This window comes from Triplophysa dalaica, chromosome 12 (assembly GCF_015846415.1).
Source record: "Triplophysa dalaica isolate WHDGS20190420 chromosome 12, ASM1584641v1, whole genome shotgun sequence".
NCBI lineage: Eukaryota > Metazoa > Chordata > Actinopteri > Cypriniformes > Nemacheilidae > Triplophysa > Triplophysa dalaica.
The window spans coordinates 19,021,634-19,038,611 of NC_079553.1; the positions used below are offsets into that span (position 1 = coordinate 19,021,634).

A 16,978-nucleotide genomic window follows, 5' to 3' on the forward strand; every position below is an offset into this window, starting at 1 on the left:
CTTTTTTTTGTAGCCTATGCTAGCAAAATAATTAAACCAGAGTCAATAAAAGCTTTATGGAATACACGATTGCTAGTTTTAAGAATAATGAATATAACAAATGAAAAGGTGTGGCCAATGCATCCTATAAATACTACAAATAGGCCTTATGTATTTGCCACACAGTTCTGTAAATCTGTCTGTGACATGCTTACACTGTAAAAATATTTATTTCTGTAAATATATTTCCTGTAGTTACTTTAGGCCTACATTTAAATGATATCAAAAATGCATATAATATTGAAATAATACAACTACTTTATTTTGCGTTTGTATTAATATATTCATCGACTTTTATCTTACAAATATCATAAAAATGCAACAGAAACAAACAAGACTTTTGCCTGTATTTCACAGACCGGATCGCAGATAGACTATAAACCTGAACAGCAGGTTTAGTTCTTTTCAAGATACTGATTCTTTTAATGATTTAAATGATTTTTTGTCAGTGTTGCCAACAATTTTAAATAGAAAGTAAACAACAAAACTCAGTAAGTGAGCTGGCAACACTGTTTTGCAGATCTACAAGTTGAAAGTGATGTTCAAACAAACGGACTCGTTCTCATGTTCATGTCACAGTAAGACGGACAGGTTGGGTTTCGCAATGAAATGGGCGTGAGTCAATTCACAAGCACTGTCAAACAGTCAAAGCTTCAGTCTTTCAGAGCAGAACACAACACAGAGAGCCGGTTAATACTTCTAATGTTATACCTTGTGCACGTTCACTGAGGAAAACAGATTCAGCTACAAAACTAAATTAGGATTCTTTGAAATAATTTGTGGGGACTGAAAGCAGTCAAAGTAAGACAACATGACAGATGATAGCAGAATTTTAATAAAAGGAGGGAAGGTGGTAAATGAGGATTTCTCAGAGATGGCAGATGTATACATTGAAGATGGAGTTATCAGTGCTGTAGGCTTAGATCTGCAGGTGCCGGCGGGCACACGGGTCATTAATGCCACTCAAAGACTCGTGCTGCCTGGTGGAATAGACACGCACACACATATGGAGCTGTCATTCATGGGCACTACAGCTGTGGATGACTTTAATACGGGTACCAGGGTGAGTACAACTGATATGATATGCTTTGTTGTTTCTCAAAAAAAGTCTGAACACATTGGAATGAATTATGCTTATAGTGTTTTAGTATATATAGCTATATGCATACATTCTTTTACAGCCACTGAAAAAAAGATTATTCAATCAGCATTTCTAAATATATTGTGGCCAGTCCAGTGTCTGCTGAATTTCAACAAAATCAAACCTCAGGATTGACATAAAGGCTGACAGTATGACAAGACACATGACAAATGCGTTTAAAATCCAAGTCATCACATAAAAAAAAGATTTAGAACTTTTCCTAAATACATGTACAAATATTTCTGTTATTTTACTTAAAAGTAAATATGAACTGTTTTTGCAATTTGTGAGGTCTAAAAGTGACAGAGTTCTGATATTTTCGACTGTTTCTCCAGTTTTCCGCAAGTAAATGTAAATAGAAACAATATTTTTATTTGAAGTTTGGGAGAAATATCGGCAGTAGTTGACAGACTGAAAAAAAATACACATGCATAAATAGTAAATTCAGTTTGAACTTCATTTTGAGACTGTATGCATTTATTTTTTGACATGGTGTATAAGTGGGTATTCTACGTTTTTTCCAAAATCACAAGGCAGGGTTAAAGTTAGTTACTATAAAAACAAACAATTACATTTTAACACGGTTACCTCAACTTGATAATAATTGACAGTGTTCTGTGTTCACAGGCAGCTGTAGCAGGAGGGACGACCATGATCCTGGACTTTGTCATCCCACAGAAGGGGTGTTCACTCCTGGAAGCCTATGAGCAATGGAGAAGAACGGCCGACCCCAAAGTCTGCTGCGACTACTCCCTGCATGTGGCTGTGACCTGGTGGGATGACACTGTATGGTTACTGTAAAAGTGTTTCATACCAGAAAAATGAATCATTATTGTTCTGCAATAGGGTTTGAATCATTTGTGTTAATAAAGGGATAGTTCACCCAAAACATAAATGGAATTGTCATTATAATGTCAGTTCATTTCAATCCTGTATGACTTTCTTCTACGCACAAAAGATATTTTGAAAAAAGTTGGTAACCAAACAACACTGGCTTCCTTTGTATAAACACAAAACCATTTCTTATAATGTCTTCTTTTGTGTTCCTCAGGAAAAATAGCCATATAAATGGGTCATGAATGAAAGGATGAAATGTTAATAAAAACAAAATAACATTAAATAGAAAAAATATATATTTTTACAGCATTTATTAGTTAATATATTTTTGAATTAACAATAAAAATAACACTTATAAAATGGCACTTTCTCTAGGTGAAGAAGGAAATGGAGACTCTGGTCCGTGAAAAAGGAGTCAACTCTTTTAAGATGTTTATGGCATATAAAGAAGTCTTCATGCTGCGGGATCACGAGCTGTACGCAGCTTTCTCTCAGTGCAAAGAGATCGGAGCTATAGCTCAGGTTCATGCAGAGAACGGAGATCTTATTGCAGAGGTGAGAGGCATTCTGTCTGTTATCTGTTTATCAGTGCACATGGTGAATCATTAACTCCCCGGGACCCTCATAAGTGTTTAGAATGACACATTAGTTGAAGAAATGTTCAGACTTTCTCAATCTGGCAAATAAGTTACCAAGTCAAAAATACTGCAGAGATCCTAGACCCCATGGTTAGGCAAAAGGAAGGAACATGCAAATATATTAACTAATATATATTTAAAAAGTTGTAACTGTTAAGATTAGAAAATGCACAATAATAACTGACATTAACAATAAAAAAACAGATTCATAAATGTTATAAATGTGCTCATTGTTAGTTAACGTATTTACTAATGTTCACAAATACAACCTTATAAAGCTGAAAGTGTTACCAGACAATGATTCATTATTAATATAATCTCATGTTTTTGAAAATTGTGTTGAATACATGTTTTGTGTTTGATACATCTTTATGGCTAATTTATACAAAACAAAATACACGTGTAAATAAAAATACTTAGAGGAAGATTTAAAGTATGTTAAGGATGTTGGTGACAAGTTAGGGTTAAATTGAGCTATTTATACCACAAACAATGAATATTTAGCATAATTCGAATGATAACACAATTTCAAAATATTATTAGTATTATTGTGTTTAATACATATTTAACTTCATAAATATATTTCACAATATATATTAAATGTAATAAAATTCCACTGGAGGGCACCAAATACATAAATGATTTGTAAATTGAGTTAAACGTTGTATAGAGGAGACTATGGAGCACCATACTAGAATTGTTTTTCAATTCTTTGCACAACAAAAGCACCTTTTGCCACAAAGTGCTCTTACACTAAAGCTCTGCCATCATTTATGAGAGGTTGTACCCATGCACATTAATATCACCTAGACGTTGTTTAAACTTTGCTATGTAAATGATTTAATCTTAAGAGAGAAATTTCTTAACTTTTGTTTTTAAGACATGTTCAATGAAGTCTTGCTCTCCTTTGTACTTACAAAGATAGAACCAGCATTCACAATGTGTCTTGAAATACTACTACACTGAATAATGATAGAGCATATTCCTTTAAATCTATTTCAATTTCAGTGAATTAAAATTTGTAAATGTTCAATGTTACACTTTGAGAAAAAGTTATGTGTCCGATGTATAGGTGCAAAACTGTAAAATTCTAAATCAGTAAATGTAATATTATTATTTTAACTTGCACATAATGATGTTTGAAAAATGCAAATAATGCAACAATCTCCCACACTACTATATTGATTTAGCTGAGAAACAGTCTACTCGATTCACACTGTTACCCACCTGCATATATTGATTTAAATGTTGATGTGTGTGTTTGTGTGTGTGTGCGCTCACCCAGGGTGCAAAGCGCATGCTGTCTCTGGGCATCAGTGGTCCTGAGGGTCATGAGATGTGTCGTCCGGAGGAAGTGGAAGCAGAGGCCACACAGCGTGCTGTCACTATCGCCCATTCGGCTAACTGCCCACTGTATGTGGTGCACGTCATGAGTAAATCTGCAGCAAAGGTGGTGGCCAACGCACGGAGAAACGGTGAGGGAACTGAGATCACAAGACCCATTATTACGTGAGGCTATATGCTAATATACCATAAACATTTGCTAACTGCTGAGTTATAAATAATCCTATTTTGGTTTAATGTTTTATTGCTCTATCCTGCCAATCCAAAATTCAAAATCTTGTTAACTTTTTTAATTCACGTTTTAGGTTTTTCTGCATTTCATACGTGCACGTTACCCCAAGTGAAAAATTGAGTAAATTTGATAATCGATTTCATCTTGTCTTTTCAAAACAAGAACATTTGCACAAACAGCTCTAGAGGATTTACAGTAAAAGACTCGAAGACTTAGTCTTCGTCAAATCATACCACGAACTGACGTGGATTTGTTGGGGTGTGGTTACACAAGCGTTTCAGTCAGGTCTGGGTGAGCATTCACTTTCAGATAGAATGCATCTTTTGCAAATCATTCATCACATCGGTTGTCTTCTGTCAGGTCGAGTGGTGTTTGGAGAGCCCATTGCAGCTGGACTCGGTACAGATGGCACAAACTACTGGCATAAGGACTGGGCTCATGCCGCAAAGTTCGTCATGGGCCCACCCTTGAGACCAGACCCCAGTACCCCTGGATATCTGATGGACCTGCTGGCCAAGTATGTAAGGTCATCATTTATTCAACCTTATGTTGTTTAAAACCTGTATACGACTCTTTCTTCTGTGAAACACAAAATAAGATATTTTGAGCTTTTTCAAAACATCTTTTATGTTTTGCAGAAGAAAGTCAAAGAGGCTTTTAATGAAACAAGGGTGAGAAAATGATTACAGAATTTTCATTTCAGGGTGAACCCCTTAAGATATGCTTTTCTGTAGTTATTCTCATTCATAAATTTAAATGGAATCCAAGTAAAATATCACAAAAGAAAAGGAAACACACCTTTCAAATGAAATGAGAGCGAGTAAACATCAATGTACTCTGTCAGGTCATGTGTAAAACAATATGGTCCTGCAAGTGTACGAATGCTTGCTGATCGATTCACTGTATCTTGCAGCGATGATCTGAGCGTAACAGGAACAGATAACTGCACATTCTCGATCTGCCAGAAAGCCCTCGGGAAAGACGACTTCACCAAAATCCCAAACGGAGTCAACGGCGTTGAGGACAGGATGTCTGTTATATGGGAGAAAGGAGTGGTCAGTTCCTTCTCACAGAAATTCCACATTCCACACCACACAAGAAATTTTTATCTCAAATATTTGCCATTTACACTCAAAAAACAGATCTTATATCTGCGGGCTCTGACTTTTGACCCTCTTGTTCTGTGAAATGAGGCGAAACGTTCACAAGGACACTCAGAATCCGTGTGTTTACTTTCCTCAGCACAGTGGCAAAATGGATGAAAATCGATTCGTAGCTGTCACCAGTTCTAACGCAGCGAAGATCTTCAACCTTTATCCTAAAAAAGGGAGAATTGCTAAAGGTTCTGACGCAGATCTGGTTATATGGGACCCGAAGGCCACAAGGTAAAAATTTCACCTCGTAATTTAAAAGAAATAGATATTGAGCGTTAGTTTTTAACAGCCGAAAGTTAGTTTTAGTCTGAATGTGCTAATTTCACTAGTGAAATACTGTAGGTATGTTTTTTTTTTTAATGTTCAAGCATTTTAGTCCAGATGAACACAAAATGAACACAGAAAAAAATGAAACAAAAATGACATGTTTGACTTTTGTAAATCAGGTCCAGTTTATGAAATGCACTCAGCGGCTCACTCCTCTCTTTCCAAGCACTACTGTGGCTGACACAGAACTAAGATGTCATCACGTTTTAGAAGTAGATAACGTTTTTACGAAACGTGCACTTTAGAGGATGTCCGTATAGGGCTACCGTAGAAACAACATGGTGAATTCCATGTAAGGGGAACCGCTGTCTGTGTAGATAGAAATAGCTCAGTCTAAGGTTATAAAAACATATCGCTTCATTATGAACACATATGTGCTCTTCTGTCAATAGATCCTCCAAACAATTACACACTGCTCCTTTAAATGCTTTAATAGCTGGTCTTCTAATAGTCCTAGATCCTGAACGAAAGAGGGCCTATGGTCGCAGGTTTAGATTTACATAAATTCTAAGACAAGATTTTACAAATCTTGTATGCTTGTGTACGTTTTCAAGTTCACATTCTGTAGGTTGTATAGGTGCTGGATGTGCTGCAGATGTTGCCATGACAAAGAGTAGTACAGTGAATTGCCTGCGAAGACGTGACTATAAATGGAAGAAGTGTGAAGCTCACTTCGAGCGTTTGTAAAGTGCACACATGAGAGCAGGGGACGGCTGGGAGTCTTATGTAATTCGGCCACGTTTCTCTACGGTTTCCTTTAATTCTGGGTTTGCTCCCTGTAGGCAAATAACTAACTGCTAATGTGATCGACACAGCGAACACCAATGTGTTACAATTAAGCGCAGAAGAGACTTGTGTTGATTGTAGATGAGCTCTTGTAGGGGAACTTCATACGTGCATGTGACGTTCTGGGTGTAGGTTAGACAATTAGGGTAAATGTGCTGAGCAGAAAAGCAACTGAAACAGTTTTTTGGATAAAAGTGCCAGTTAAATAATATTGACATATACACTCACCTAAAGGATTATCAGGAACACCTGTTCAATTTCTCATTAATGCAATTATGGTGGTGGTGTAATGGTGTGGGGCATGTTTTCTTGGAAAACTTTAGGCCCCGTAGTTCCAATTGGGCATCGTTTAAATGCCACAGCCTACCTGAGCATTGTTTCTGACCATGTCCATCCCTTTATGACCACCATGTACCCATCCTCTCATGGCTACTTCCGGCAGGAAAATGCACCATGTCACAAAGCTCGAATCATTTCAAATTGGTTTCTTGAACATGACAATGAGTTCACTGAACTAAAATGGCCCCCACAGTCACCAGATCTCAACCCAATAGAGCATCTTTGGGATGTGGTGGAACGGGAGCTTCATGCATCCCACAAATCTCCATCAACTGCAAGATGCTATTCTATCAATATGGGTCAACATTTCTAAAGAATGCTTTCAGCACCTTGTTGAATCAACGCCACGTAGAATTAAGGCAGTTCTGAAGGCGAAAGGGGGTCAAACACAGTATTAGTATGGTGTTCCTAATAATCCTTTAGGTGAATGTATATGAAGTCATACTTAATTCATCTGATTTTTATTCCCCTTTTTTAAATTTTTCATTGAATCTGTTTTTGAAGTTTAAATGAAAGAAACTGAGAAAAATGCAGTTTTTTCAATATTTTAAAACAATAGAACCTTTACCCTCACATCACAGATTACATTCATCACTTTGTGCTGCTAGTCAATGCATTATAAAGCTCGCTGTTATAAATCATACTACATCAGTATAATGAAAACATGTACAGTCAACAACACTTTCAATGGCAACAGAAAATAAATCACTTGCTCAATTGTTTTTGCTGAACATTAAAAAGGATCCATAACGTTAACTGTCTTCCTAAATAGGCTGTGTAAGACATTTTAAGATTAGTCTCGATCTTTACTGACACAAACTATCAGAAATGAAAATGCAGGGATGTGCTGATCCAGCAGTTGCGGCACAGAAAGGCTGAAATGACACAACATATTAAAACTGCAGATGGACTTGTAGTCCTGTGTTGATTTAGGAATCTCTAAAAGTGAGATTATATAATAATCTTGTGGAAAATCGCATACATGTTTATTAATGTTCGCACACAAGATCCTAAAAAGGATTCATTTGGGGTTTAAAAATGTATCAATGACAGAATTCACTCCTTATTATTGCTACAATCTTATCCAACGTACGGTTCTTGATTCATTTTCACATAAAAATTCAGGGTTGATGTAAAGAGCTGTGTTGGGGTGAATCAAATAAAACATATTTGTGAAATGTTTCAAACTGTATTGGATTGAAGATTAAATGATGGATAACATAATTTAGGAAATAATAAAAAAAATGGCTAAAGGCTTAAAACTGTTTATAGCAGTTTTCTTAGTGCCTTTCAAGTTAGCTTTACTTTAAACTACAAATGCCAATGGTTTTTCACAGCGATGCCATACAAGAACCATTTGGGTTCCTGAAAGAACCATTCTGTCAAAGGTTTTTTAAAGAACCATCTCTTTCGTACTTTTTTAAAATCTGAAGATTTTTTTATCATAAAGAACCTTTTGTGGAACAGATGATTCTTCAGATGAACCATTTAGACTAAAAGGCTCTTCTAAGGCATTGTGTTAATTTTAAGAATGTGGTTATTTAGCCTTGAAGTGAATCAAAAAGTTGTAATAGAATGTCTTCTATGCGTCATATTAGGGTCATTTCGGCAAAAACACACCATCAGGCTGTGGACTATAACATTTTTGAAGGGATGCTGTGTCATGGGCTTCCAGTGGTCACCATCTCCAGAGGGAAGGTGGTGTATGAAGACGGACAGCTGTTTGCAGAACAAGGCCATGGACGGTTCATCCCACGAAAACCCTTTGCTGAATTTGTGTATAAGAGAATTAATCAGAGAGAAAGGGTATGACAGCATCCCACACTTTGGGCTGATGTTTCATTTTTAGATCCGGCTAAAGAGCCCGATAAATAACTAAAATAACAATTTGATAGAGACATTTACACCTTACAATTTTAAGCAAATCTGCTTACTGACATTAAAAAAAGTGCAAAGGTAAAAGTTGTTTCACCCTACACTGAGAACTCTATGTGTGTTGCATTTGTATTTGTTATTATTGAGGATGGATTTCTTTTGTTTTTAAGGTTGGAAAACCAAGTCCCGTGAGCAGAGAACCGTTTGCTGGAAAAGTCATATCTCTAACCTCAAAATGACTCTGACACATCTGCTCAATGAAGAATGATGAATCATTCTTGTGCGTCATGTTTTGAGGTCTGTCTGCACAAAGGAGAATATTGTAGATACTGTATTTGTAAAATACATAACATACAATGCAGTATTGTCAATCAAAATGTGAAATATATTTTTTGGTTACACAGTGATTTAATAGAAATATTCAATTTGATAAATCATGAACAGACAAATAAATATTCGCAAAAAAAAATCCTGTGTTGTATTTAAAGTACACAGTCTATTTACACTCTTAACCGTTTCTGATACAATCTGTTTCTGTCTTCATATTCTATTATCCGCAATAATATAAATATATCATATGCAAAAATTATATCATATTGCAACAACATTAATGCAAGTTTACATTTTACATACAAAATTCAAACCCAGTTTATCACACATACCATGAGCTGACTACTTGGGTCACCTGAATCGCATTACATACACTTGGAAGGCAACACCCAGTCCCCTTTGGTGTACACATCGCACATGTCACATGTCCCAGGCCCCTCCATGCAGTACAAACTTAACACAATGCGTTGCGCAAAATGTGCAAATCGACTTTGCAATCTAACGTGGTGTGTATTATATCAATCTGTGATCAGCAGACAAACCTCAGACATTTAAACAGGATCTGTGTCTTTTCTGTGTTTATGGAAGAGTAGAGGGCACCAAAAACTGGGCTGCAATGAATAGAAAAAGACATTTCAATAAAGCTGTTGATAAAATCAGTGATAACATTTTTTTCAAATGATTGAAGATTCCTGCAATGAGCACTTCATGTAAGTCTGCCTGTGCTACTGCTCAGACTGCAAGAAAAACATTTCTATATCAGTATTTTAATCACGTTGTCTTGGAAAAAATATCAGCCCATACAACAAGATAAATTTACTTGAGAAGCAAAACGGCATAAGAGATTTCTAGATCTTGGCCCAGCATTTGATATGGTTGATCATTAAATTCTCAGTTCTATGGCAAGCAGAATTAACTTTTAATCATTCTCAGGATATACATTTTTTAAATCAACAATTAAATTTTTACTAGTAAAAATGATCAATTTTGATATAAAGAATAGAATTTCTAGTAGTTACAATTACTATTTTTGATATCAGTAATTACATTTCCATTAGTAAAAATTTGAATTCTTGATATCAACAAGGACGTCATCACTCGCAGAAATGTGTATTCTTGATATCAAAAATAGAATTTCAACTATTAAAAACGTAATTCTTGAAATCTGTAATTGCATTTTTACCAGTTAAATATCCCTATAGTCTGCCAATCCAATTCAATTTCAGATATCAATAATTTATTTCTTACATGTTAAAAATCTTATTTTGGATATCAGAAATGCTATTCTTACTAGTAAAAAACATAATTTTTATTATGATTACACACTTTATGCCTGTCTACATTTTTTGCCAACCCTAAAAAATTAGTATACTTCAAATTCATTTGATTAAAAATACTGAAGAAAACCTCAAGTATATGTGCAAATGTATTTTATGTATTAAGTATTCTAATACCGTTAGTAGTACATTTAGAAGTGTACTATTTTCATAATACTTGGAACTTAATTTTTTATCAAAGTTTATCGCTTTGAAGTAATAAACTTTAGCTGTTTTTGGGCGGTTCCCCGGATATGGGTTAGCTTAAAGGAGTCAATTGACTCGGCTAAGACGAATAATATTGTTGGCTTTAGATGTAATAGAAAGTGTATACACGATTTAAGGATAAAAACGCTGTATTTTCCACATACCGTGCATGTTTGTATCTCCTCTTTGCTCCGCCTCTCTGAAACGCGCTGATATTTTACAAAGCTATTCGCTCTGAAAAGCGAGGTGTGCTATGATTGGCGAAGTCACTAGTGCGTAGTGATTGGTTGAATACTGCACAGAAGTGTAACGCCCCTATCATATTCGGAACATCTGGCTGCGTCGGCAACAGTACAATGAGATTTACAAGACCGCCCACCTTACTTGTGTATACATTTGGGCGGTCCTAGTCAAATCATACCACAAAGTGACGTACATGCGTGGGGGTGTGGTTATACGAGGCGTTTCAGGCAGGTTTACGGTGCAAAATACCCTCTCAAATTGTTCTATCAGTCATAAATCAATGTGTAAAATGATTTAACAACAAAAATACCCTATCAGGTTGTCATAGCAGTATAAAATGAACAGGCTGGATGATTTTACAGCATAAGAATAGATATAATATTGGTGTGCACAGAAAAATCAGATGGGTGGGATGAAATTTCAGGATACTGGCCCTTTACGTTTTTAAGTGAATTTAACACCGTATTTTTACACTTTAAGTATCATATGTTCTATTTTTATACTTAAAATATGCCTTTAACTGCACTTTAAGAAGTATATTTCGATTAAAAGATTGAGTTCAAGTAAACTTAGCCAAATATGTTAAGACCTATCTGGCTGTATAAATCAACCACTTTAGTAAAAAATGGACTGAAAGCTTTTGTTTGCATATTTAGCAGAGTATGTTTTTTGACCACAGTCAGGTACAATTTCTGTTTGACTGGAAATGAAAAGATGCAGTACGTACCTGCATGGCTAAAGTCTTCAGCCCTCCGTGCAGCTCTTCAGCTTCATGTTTGTGACGCTTTCTTAAGATCTTGGCATGCAGATAGGCAGCACGCTTCTCTGCAACATCTGAGAAAAACTGCTCAGACAGCAGAACTCTGAGCTGCGTGAGTTGTGACGACAGCAGGCTCAGAAGAACCAGCGATACCAGTATGACAGACAGTGGAACCAAAGATCTGTAGAGCCACAGTTCAGGTTCAGGCAAACACTTCTTCTCGAACAGAGACACCGTGTAGGAAAAGTTTTCTGTTTTTGCACTTGTATCAACTGGTAAACCTAAAAATAAAGTTGCCTCCTTGCAACATGGAGAAAGAAAAAACGGTCAAAATTAAGACATTAAAATTGAAGTGACTGAAGCTGCTCATAGCCTACCTGAAGTTTTATGCCCACAGGAACATGAAGTGGCTCCAGATCCCCAAGACGCTTGCTTATAACCACAATAAGCCAGTAAATCATGCTGTCCAGACCGATAAACACCAGCCAGGTGAGACAGTGGGTGAATACGGGAATACTGAATTTGAGCATGGCTTTCCACCGCTGGGCTGTCAGACCAAGGGACGGCGTTATGACGTAACGTCTCGATTCGCTTTTGTTGAACGGCAGGACACTAGGCTTCCCTTTCTCCCTTTGCTTTTCATCAAACCGAATAAAGTTTTTTGTGATATATATGTTGTTGTATTTTTTGTCAACATGGAATCGCCTTAGGTACAGAGCGGTGAGAATTATCAGGAGGAAAAGACCTAACGTCGGTGACACAAACTTTCCTGCGGATGATATGGCGTCGGTCAGCGCAAGCACGCTCCGTGCGGTCTCGTTTAGGGTCCGTTCAGTATTGGCCAGTTGATTTTTAAAGTTCTCCGAGTGAACCTTTGGCTTAAGTTTTAAATCTACATAGAAGTCCCCTAGATCAAGATTTACAAAGTACTTTTTAAGTTGCTTTCCAACCCACTTCAGCATTTTTATGTAATTTCCAAGTGGCTCTGTGTCAATATACAACATTTTTTCCTCCAAGTTGCAGAGCAGGCCTTTCGCTAGCAATCTCGTGTTGCGTAACGTGTTCTGGACGTTGAAGAAAATAACCAAGCTGGTTCCGAATGTCAAAAGAAGAGACTTCACTTGTTTCAAACCCATGGAGATCAAAAGCAGGGCTCCAAAACAGCGGGCTCTTTCTGAGAAATACATGGCTGGAGTTAAACTTACACAAAAGCCACAGGTGATGGAAAGTGAGACTTCAGGGAGACATTTGAAGGAATTGTGGAGGATGAGGAAGAGTAAACTGCTCAGAATGAGGCTGGTGGTGATGCAGGTTAAAGCCAGGAGAAGTTTTTCCTTCCAGCTCTTAGTGGTGTTGCTTGTGTAGAGCCCATACACACTTGACCAGATCTGCCGTAGACTTGATATCAACTGATATATTTTCGTTCGCATCTTCATGACTTTGTTTACCTGAAATAATATCACAACAAACGGACGTGTAAAATGGAAAATGATGAATGATCTCTTAGAGCCACGGAATAAAATCAAGAGAAATTATTTTCATTCATTTGAATTTGTTGCTAAGTCTTGGCCTTCTCTGTGAAACCCGGCTGTAATGTTTCACATCTCGAATACTGCAATGAAAATATTTGTACATGAATTTTAGGATTAGTTATTAAAGAAAATTATGGAATAAGCCTGTTTTTTCTATTTATGTGTTTTTTCATTATCTCACAGAAATCTGTAAAAACTGAAATTTTCGGTACACTGAAATACAGAAAAATACCTTAAAAACAATTAAAAGATATAGGATATAAGGATGTATATTAAATTGTTTTCCCCGTTTAACTTAAAAAAAAGAAATCTTGTTTAAAAAAACGAATATTGCAACTGGTGTGCCAGTAATAAAATGTAAAATAAATAAAAATCCTGTAAAATTACAACCCCCCTGTGTTTCTTGTAAATTTGCCATCTTTTTAATAATTTTTTTTAAAAATCTGTAAGTTAAGTTACATTTCTGTAAAACTATTGACATTTACCCAGTTGAAACTGAATCTTGAATGATTTACTTGCAGGTGTCACATTGCTTTAATATTTTATCTATTGACATTCAGACATAAGTTATGTGTAACATTACTAACAATTGGGTTTAATTTCATAACCCTGAACCAAGCAGCAAAAAACTGTAAATATCATATAGACAACATTTCTAATCACAACTGCATTAATAGAGTGAAATTGTAAACACACCAAATGCAGGTGTTTGTCAAGTTTACCTTGTGTTTGTCAGCTGTCCGAATGCGTTGTGTGCCTGTTTGACAGCACACATAATAAGTGAAGCAAGAGGAAGTCGTTTTATTCCCCAGCATCCTTCACTTCCTTTTTAAGGCATCATCACAGTGCTGATTCATAACCACCAAGCAAAACTGACCAGTGAAAAAACACCTGATGATTAAAGCGTTTCTTCGTTCAGATGCTTGTTTTCGGAAAGTTGTTAAAACATGCATCTTTCATCATGTATGTTTTAGCATTGTCACTGCATGGTCGTTTACAGTAATTGCATCTGTTGTAACATTGTGTAATGGCTAAATAACGGGATATTCAATCGGTTTGCATTGTTTGTAAACGTTGTAAATAAAGACTGTGATTCTTAACACTCATTTTCCAGTGTAATATCCATTTTTTATTTTTTAATTTGAAAAATAACTTACATAAATCTCTGTACTCAACCATACTTGACCAAGACATAGCCTTGGCCAATTAACACATTGCACCAAAAAAAAGATAAAGAAATAATAATGAATCATAATAAAGAGAGAAGGCATTTGAAAGAGACATCATGAGACATTATCCCCCTTCCAAAACATCTATCTAGACAAGTTTGTGTCCATAGGATTCCTATTACAATATGACATTACAGATGTTCACAGAAATCATATGTAGACAAAGTTTGTTACAGAAGAAAAATACGCTTTGATAAATCACGAAAATGCAGAATTGTGTTATAACTTTTTTAATTGGAAGAGGTATAATGTCTCTGTGTATATTTCCATTCAGGCATTTTAACTGTGTCATACTTCCAAGATACAAGAAGCTCTGATTATTACTAAAAATAGAAAATAAAAAATAAATAGGTCTTGGCTCGTAAATAAACTAACAAAAATATATTAAATGACTTCTACTTTCTTGAAAAACAAAGAAATAAAAACAAAAGGTATATCGTGTGGCAATATCATCGTCCCAGTGTGCATTTCTCTTCAGACAGCATCATGCTTGGAAAACTGCACAGTACAATACTGCGAAAGTCCGTCGGCTGCAGTCACCTCCAGTGTAAAGATCTCGTGAAACGTTGGGCTCTTTTGACAGGAATACTGCAGCTTCAGTAAAGATATAAAAATCCCTGGTCACTTTTTCCTTGAAATTTTCAACAAAGAATGAGTTTACAAGGTGGAATGTTCATTCGGAACTTTGCCCTTCCGGCCCCCGTGAGACCGCTGTCTATCTTTCGCATGAACTGAATTCAGGGCTAAAAGGATCATCATCGACATGCACTGCACGAGAAACTGTTGTTTTTCTCCAAATATCGTCTTTATCGAAACATGCTGAGTTACTGTAGGATGTGCCCAAGCCATGTTGCCAAAAACCCTTTTCAACATGCTTGTTAAACGAATGAACTTCAAACAATATGCAGACTGAAACCGTCCGAAAATGAACAGCCCGGAACATAAAAAAAGATTGGGAACAATATTGTGAGAAATCAGACAACGGAAGCAATAAGTACATTATTTACCCTGGGACAAGGGAGAAGTAGAGAAACATGTACAATTTGCACATAGTCTTTACCTTCATTAGGCTTACGCCTTTACACTAGTAAATCATTTCATTTTTTAACATCTTTGTCACATGAACAGATTCTTCACTGTAAATAAATTTTAAGCACTTCATGTCTGTAAAATAGTCAGTGAAGACCAATAAACGGTCTACAGGACGAATGTTTTTGAAATCACACTGTAGCATTCACTCCCCCATGAAAACCATGCACTAGTGAAAGTTATCTTTAAAAATAATAGAAATCGTTGAAAATGGCTGATCCGGTTCGTTTTTTCCTTTTCTCTTGTCGTCTTTTTTTGCAAGTAGCAGTCTCAAGAAAACATTTTGTATTTCCCTCTTATTTTTTTCTCCAGTTCAGCTAAAGTTGTGTCCATGCAAAAAAAGTTTAGGTTTCATACAGTATCAAGAGAAGTAATTCATTTTGATCTTAAAAGTTCTTCACGATGATTCTAACGTACATTTCATCTCTGTATTGATCTAGTTGAATCCTATCTGGGGAGTGAGGTTTAATTATCAAAGCTCAATCCCATGTTATATTCTTGTGTACACTTCTGAGTCTGTTGGCATGGCTTGACCCAGTCTCTGGAAAGAAACACTGTTTGCCCATGTACATACAAATACATCAACATTAAAACAAACATGAACGAAATGGAAAACAAAAAGTCAAAGAGAACATTTCACCCCATTTCAAAAGGGCTTCTGAAGAACCCGTTAGGTTCTAAGTTAAGACCCATTTCTGATGGCTTCAAAAAGGTTCTAAAAGCAGGAATTGTGTTTTTCTTCAAGCTACTGAGCCCATTTCTGGCTTCGTTCACCTGTCTCACCCCTAGCCTAGTGGGTGCTCTTTTGCGCACAATGTGTGCGACTTTTTTTTGCGAGTAAAAACAGGACCGCTTTAATCACCCCTAAGAAACAAGCTCTGAACACACAACATCAAGCATGCAGTGTTACCGGGGAAACGGGACCTGTCGCAAATCTCAAACTCCGCTCGATGGCTGCTACAATAATGCTAAATTTAAGAAATCTGCTACGAGCGACCGAACGGGGCGGACCCGCTGTCGAGAGACGTCTGGGAAGCTCTTCTGGTCAACGGAGCCAAGGTTGGGTCGACCAGTGAAGAGGGAGGAAACAGCTTAAACCAGCCGATAACCAGGTTGGACAAGTCCAGATCATCTAAGAGAATCTGAGCAGCTCCCATGAAAGACTTGTGGTCCATACGGCCGTAGTCTCCCCACACAATGATCTACAAAGGAAAATAAAATACAATTTTCAATATCAAGTGACAAGGGGGATGAAATGATTATAGTATCAGGATTTCATTTAATTCAAGTGTATTTATATAGCACTCATAACAGTGTTGCATTGTTTTTACATGAAAAAAAAACACAAAATAGGAAGTGTAAAGAGTACAACGAGTACAATTCTCACAAAAGGACTGTAATGGAATTTGCAGAACCCTTAGTTAACATAATATCAGCAGTATTTTTGTAAAACCACAATTCCGGTAAAACTATCAAAATTCTGCCTATCAAACCATCTGAATTCTACCACTAAAACTATTAAGAGGCTGTTCACCCATCAACATTTAGAACTCAAAACTT

General features: G+C 36.4%; 3 protein-coding genes across 20 annotated transcripts in view; 1 reads left to right on the forward strand and 2 right to left on the reverse strand.

Moving 5' to 3' along the window:
• The first annotated feature begins 676 nt into the window (after positions 1-676).
• On the forward strand, positions 677-9,125 carry dpys (dihydropyrimidinase). Its single transcript, XM_056762433.1, has 9 exons — positions 677-1,102; positions 1,808-1,966; positions 2,393-2,572; positions 3,941-4,130; positions 4,592-4,748; positions 5,145-5,286; positions 5,474-5,616; positions 8,436-8,643; positions 8,883-9,125. Exons 1-9 carry the CDS (start codon positions 851-853, stop codon positions 8,949-8,951), a joined length of 1,500 nt encoding a protein of 499 aa, XP_056618411.1. The 5' UTR covers positions 677-850; the 3' UTR covers positions 8,952-9,125.
• Positions 9,126-9,321: 196 nt separating this feature from the next.
• LOC130432864 (dendritic cell-specific transmembrane protein) lies at positions 9,322-13,971 on the reverse strand. 2 transcript variants are annotated; one of them, XM_056762431.1, is made up of 4 exons: positions 13,823-13,971; positions 11,946-13,016; positions 11,536-11,868; positions 9,322-9,653 (listed from the first exon to the last, which is right to left on the reverse strand). In XM_056762431.1, exons 1-4 carry the CDS (start codon positions 13,913-13,915, stop codon positions 9,594-9,596), a joined length of 1,557 nt encoding a protein of 518 aa, XP_056618409.1. In that variant the 5' UTR covers positions 13,916-13,971; the 3' UTR covers positions 9,322-9,593. The 2 variants fall into 2 exon arrangements, with proteins under 2 accessions (XP_056618409.1, XP_056618410.1); XM_056762432.1 differs by having other exon boundaries at positions 11,946-13,180; positions 13,823-13,881.
• Positions 13,972-14,203: 232 nt separating this feature from the next.
• Positions 14,204-16,978, reverse strand: part of rims2a (regulating synaptic membrane exocytosis 2a) — a 132,345-nt gene continuing 129,570 nt past the window's right edge. For all 17 annotated transcript variants that reach the window (XM_056762345.1, XM_056762341.1, XM_056762342.1 and 14 more), the window contains one exon: positions 14,204-16,620. In XM_056762345.1, the coding sequence (XP_056618323.1) occupies positions 16,405-16,620 (216 nt within the window). In that variant the 3' untranslated portion in view covers positions 14,204-16,404. The remainder of the gene's footprint in view (positions 16,621-16,978) is intronic.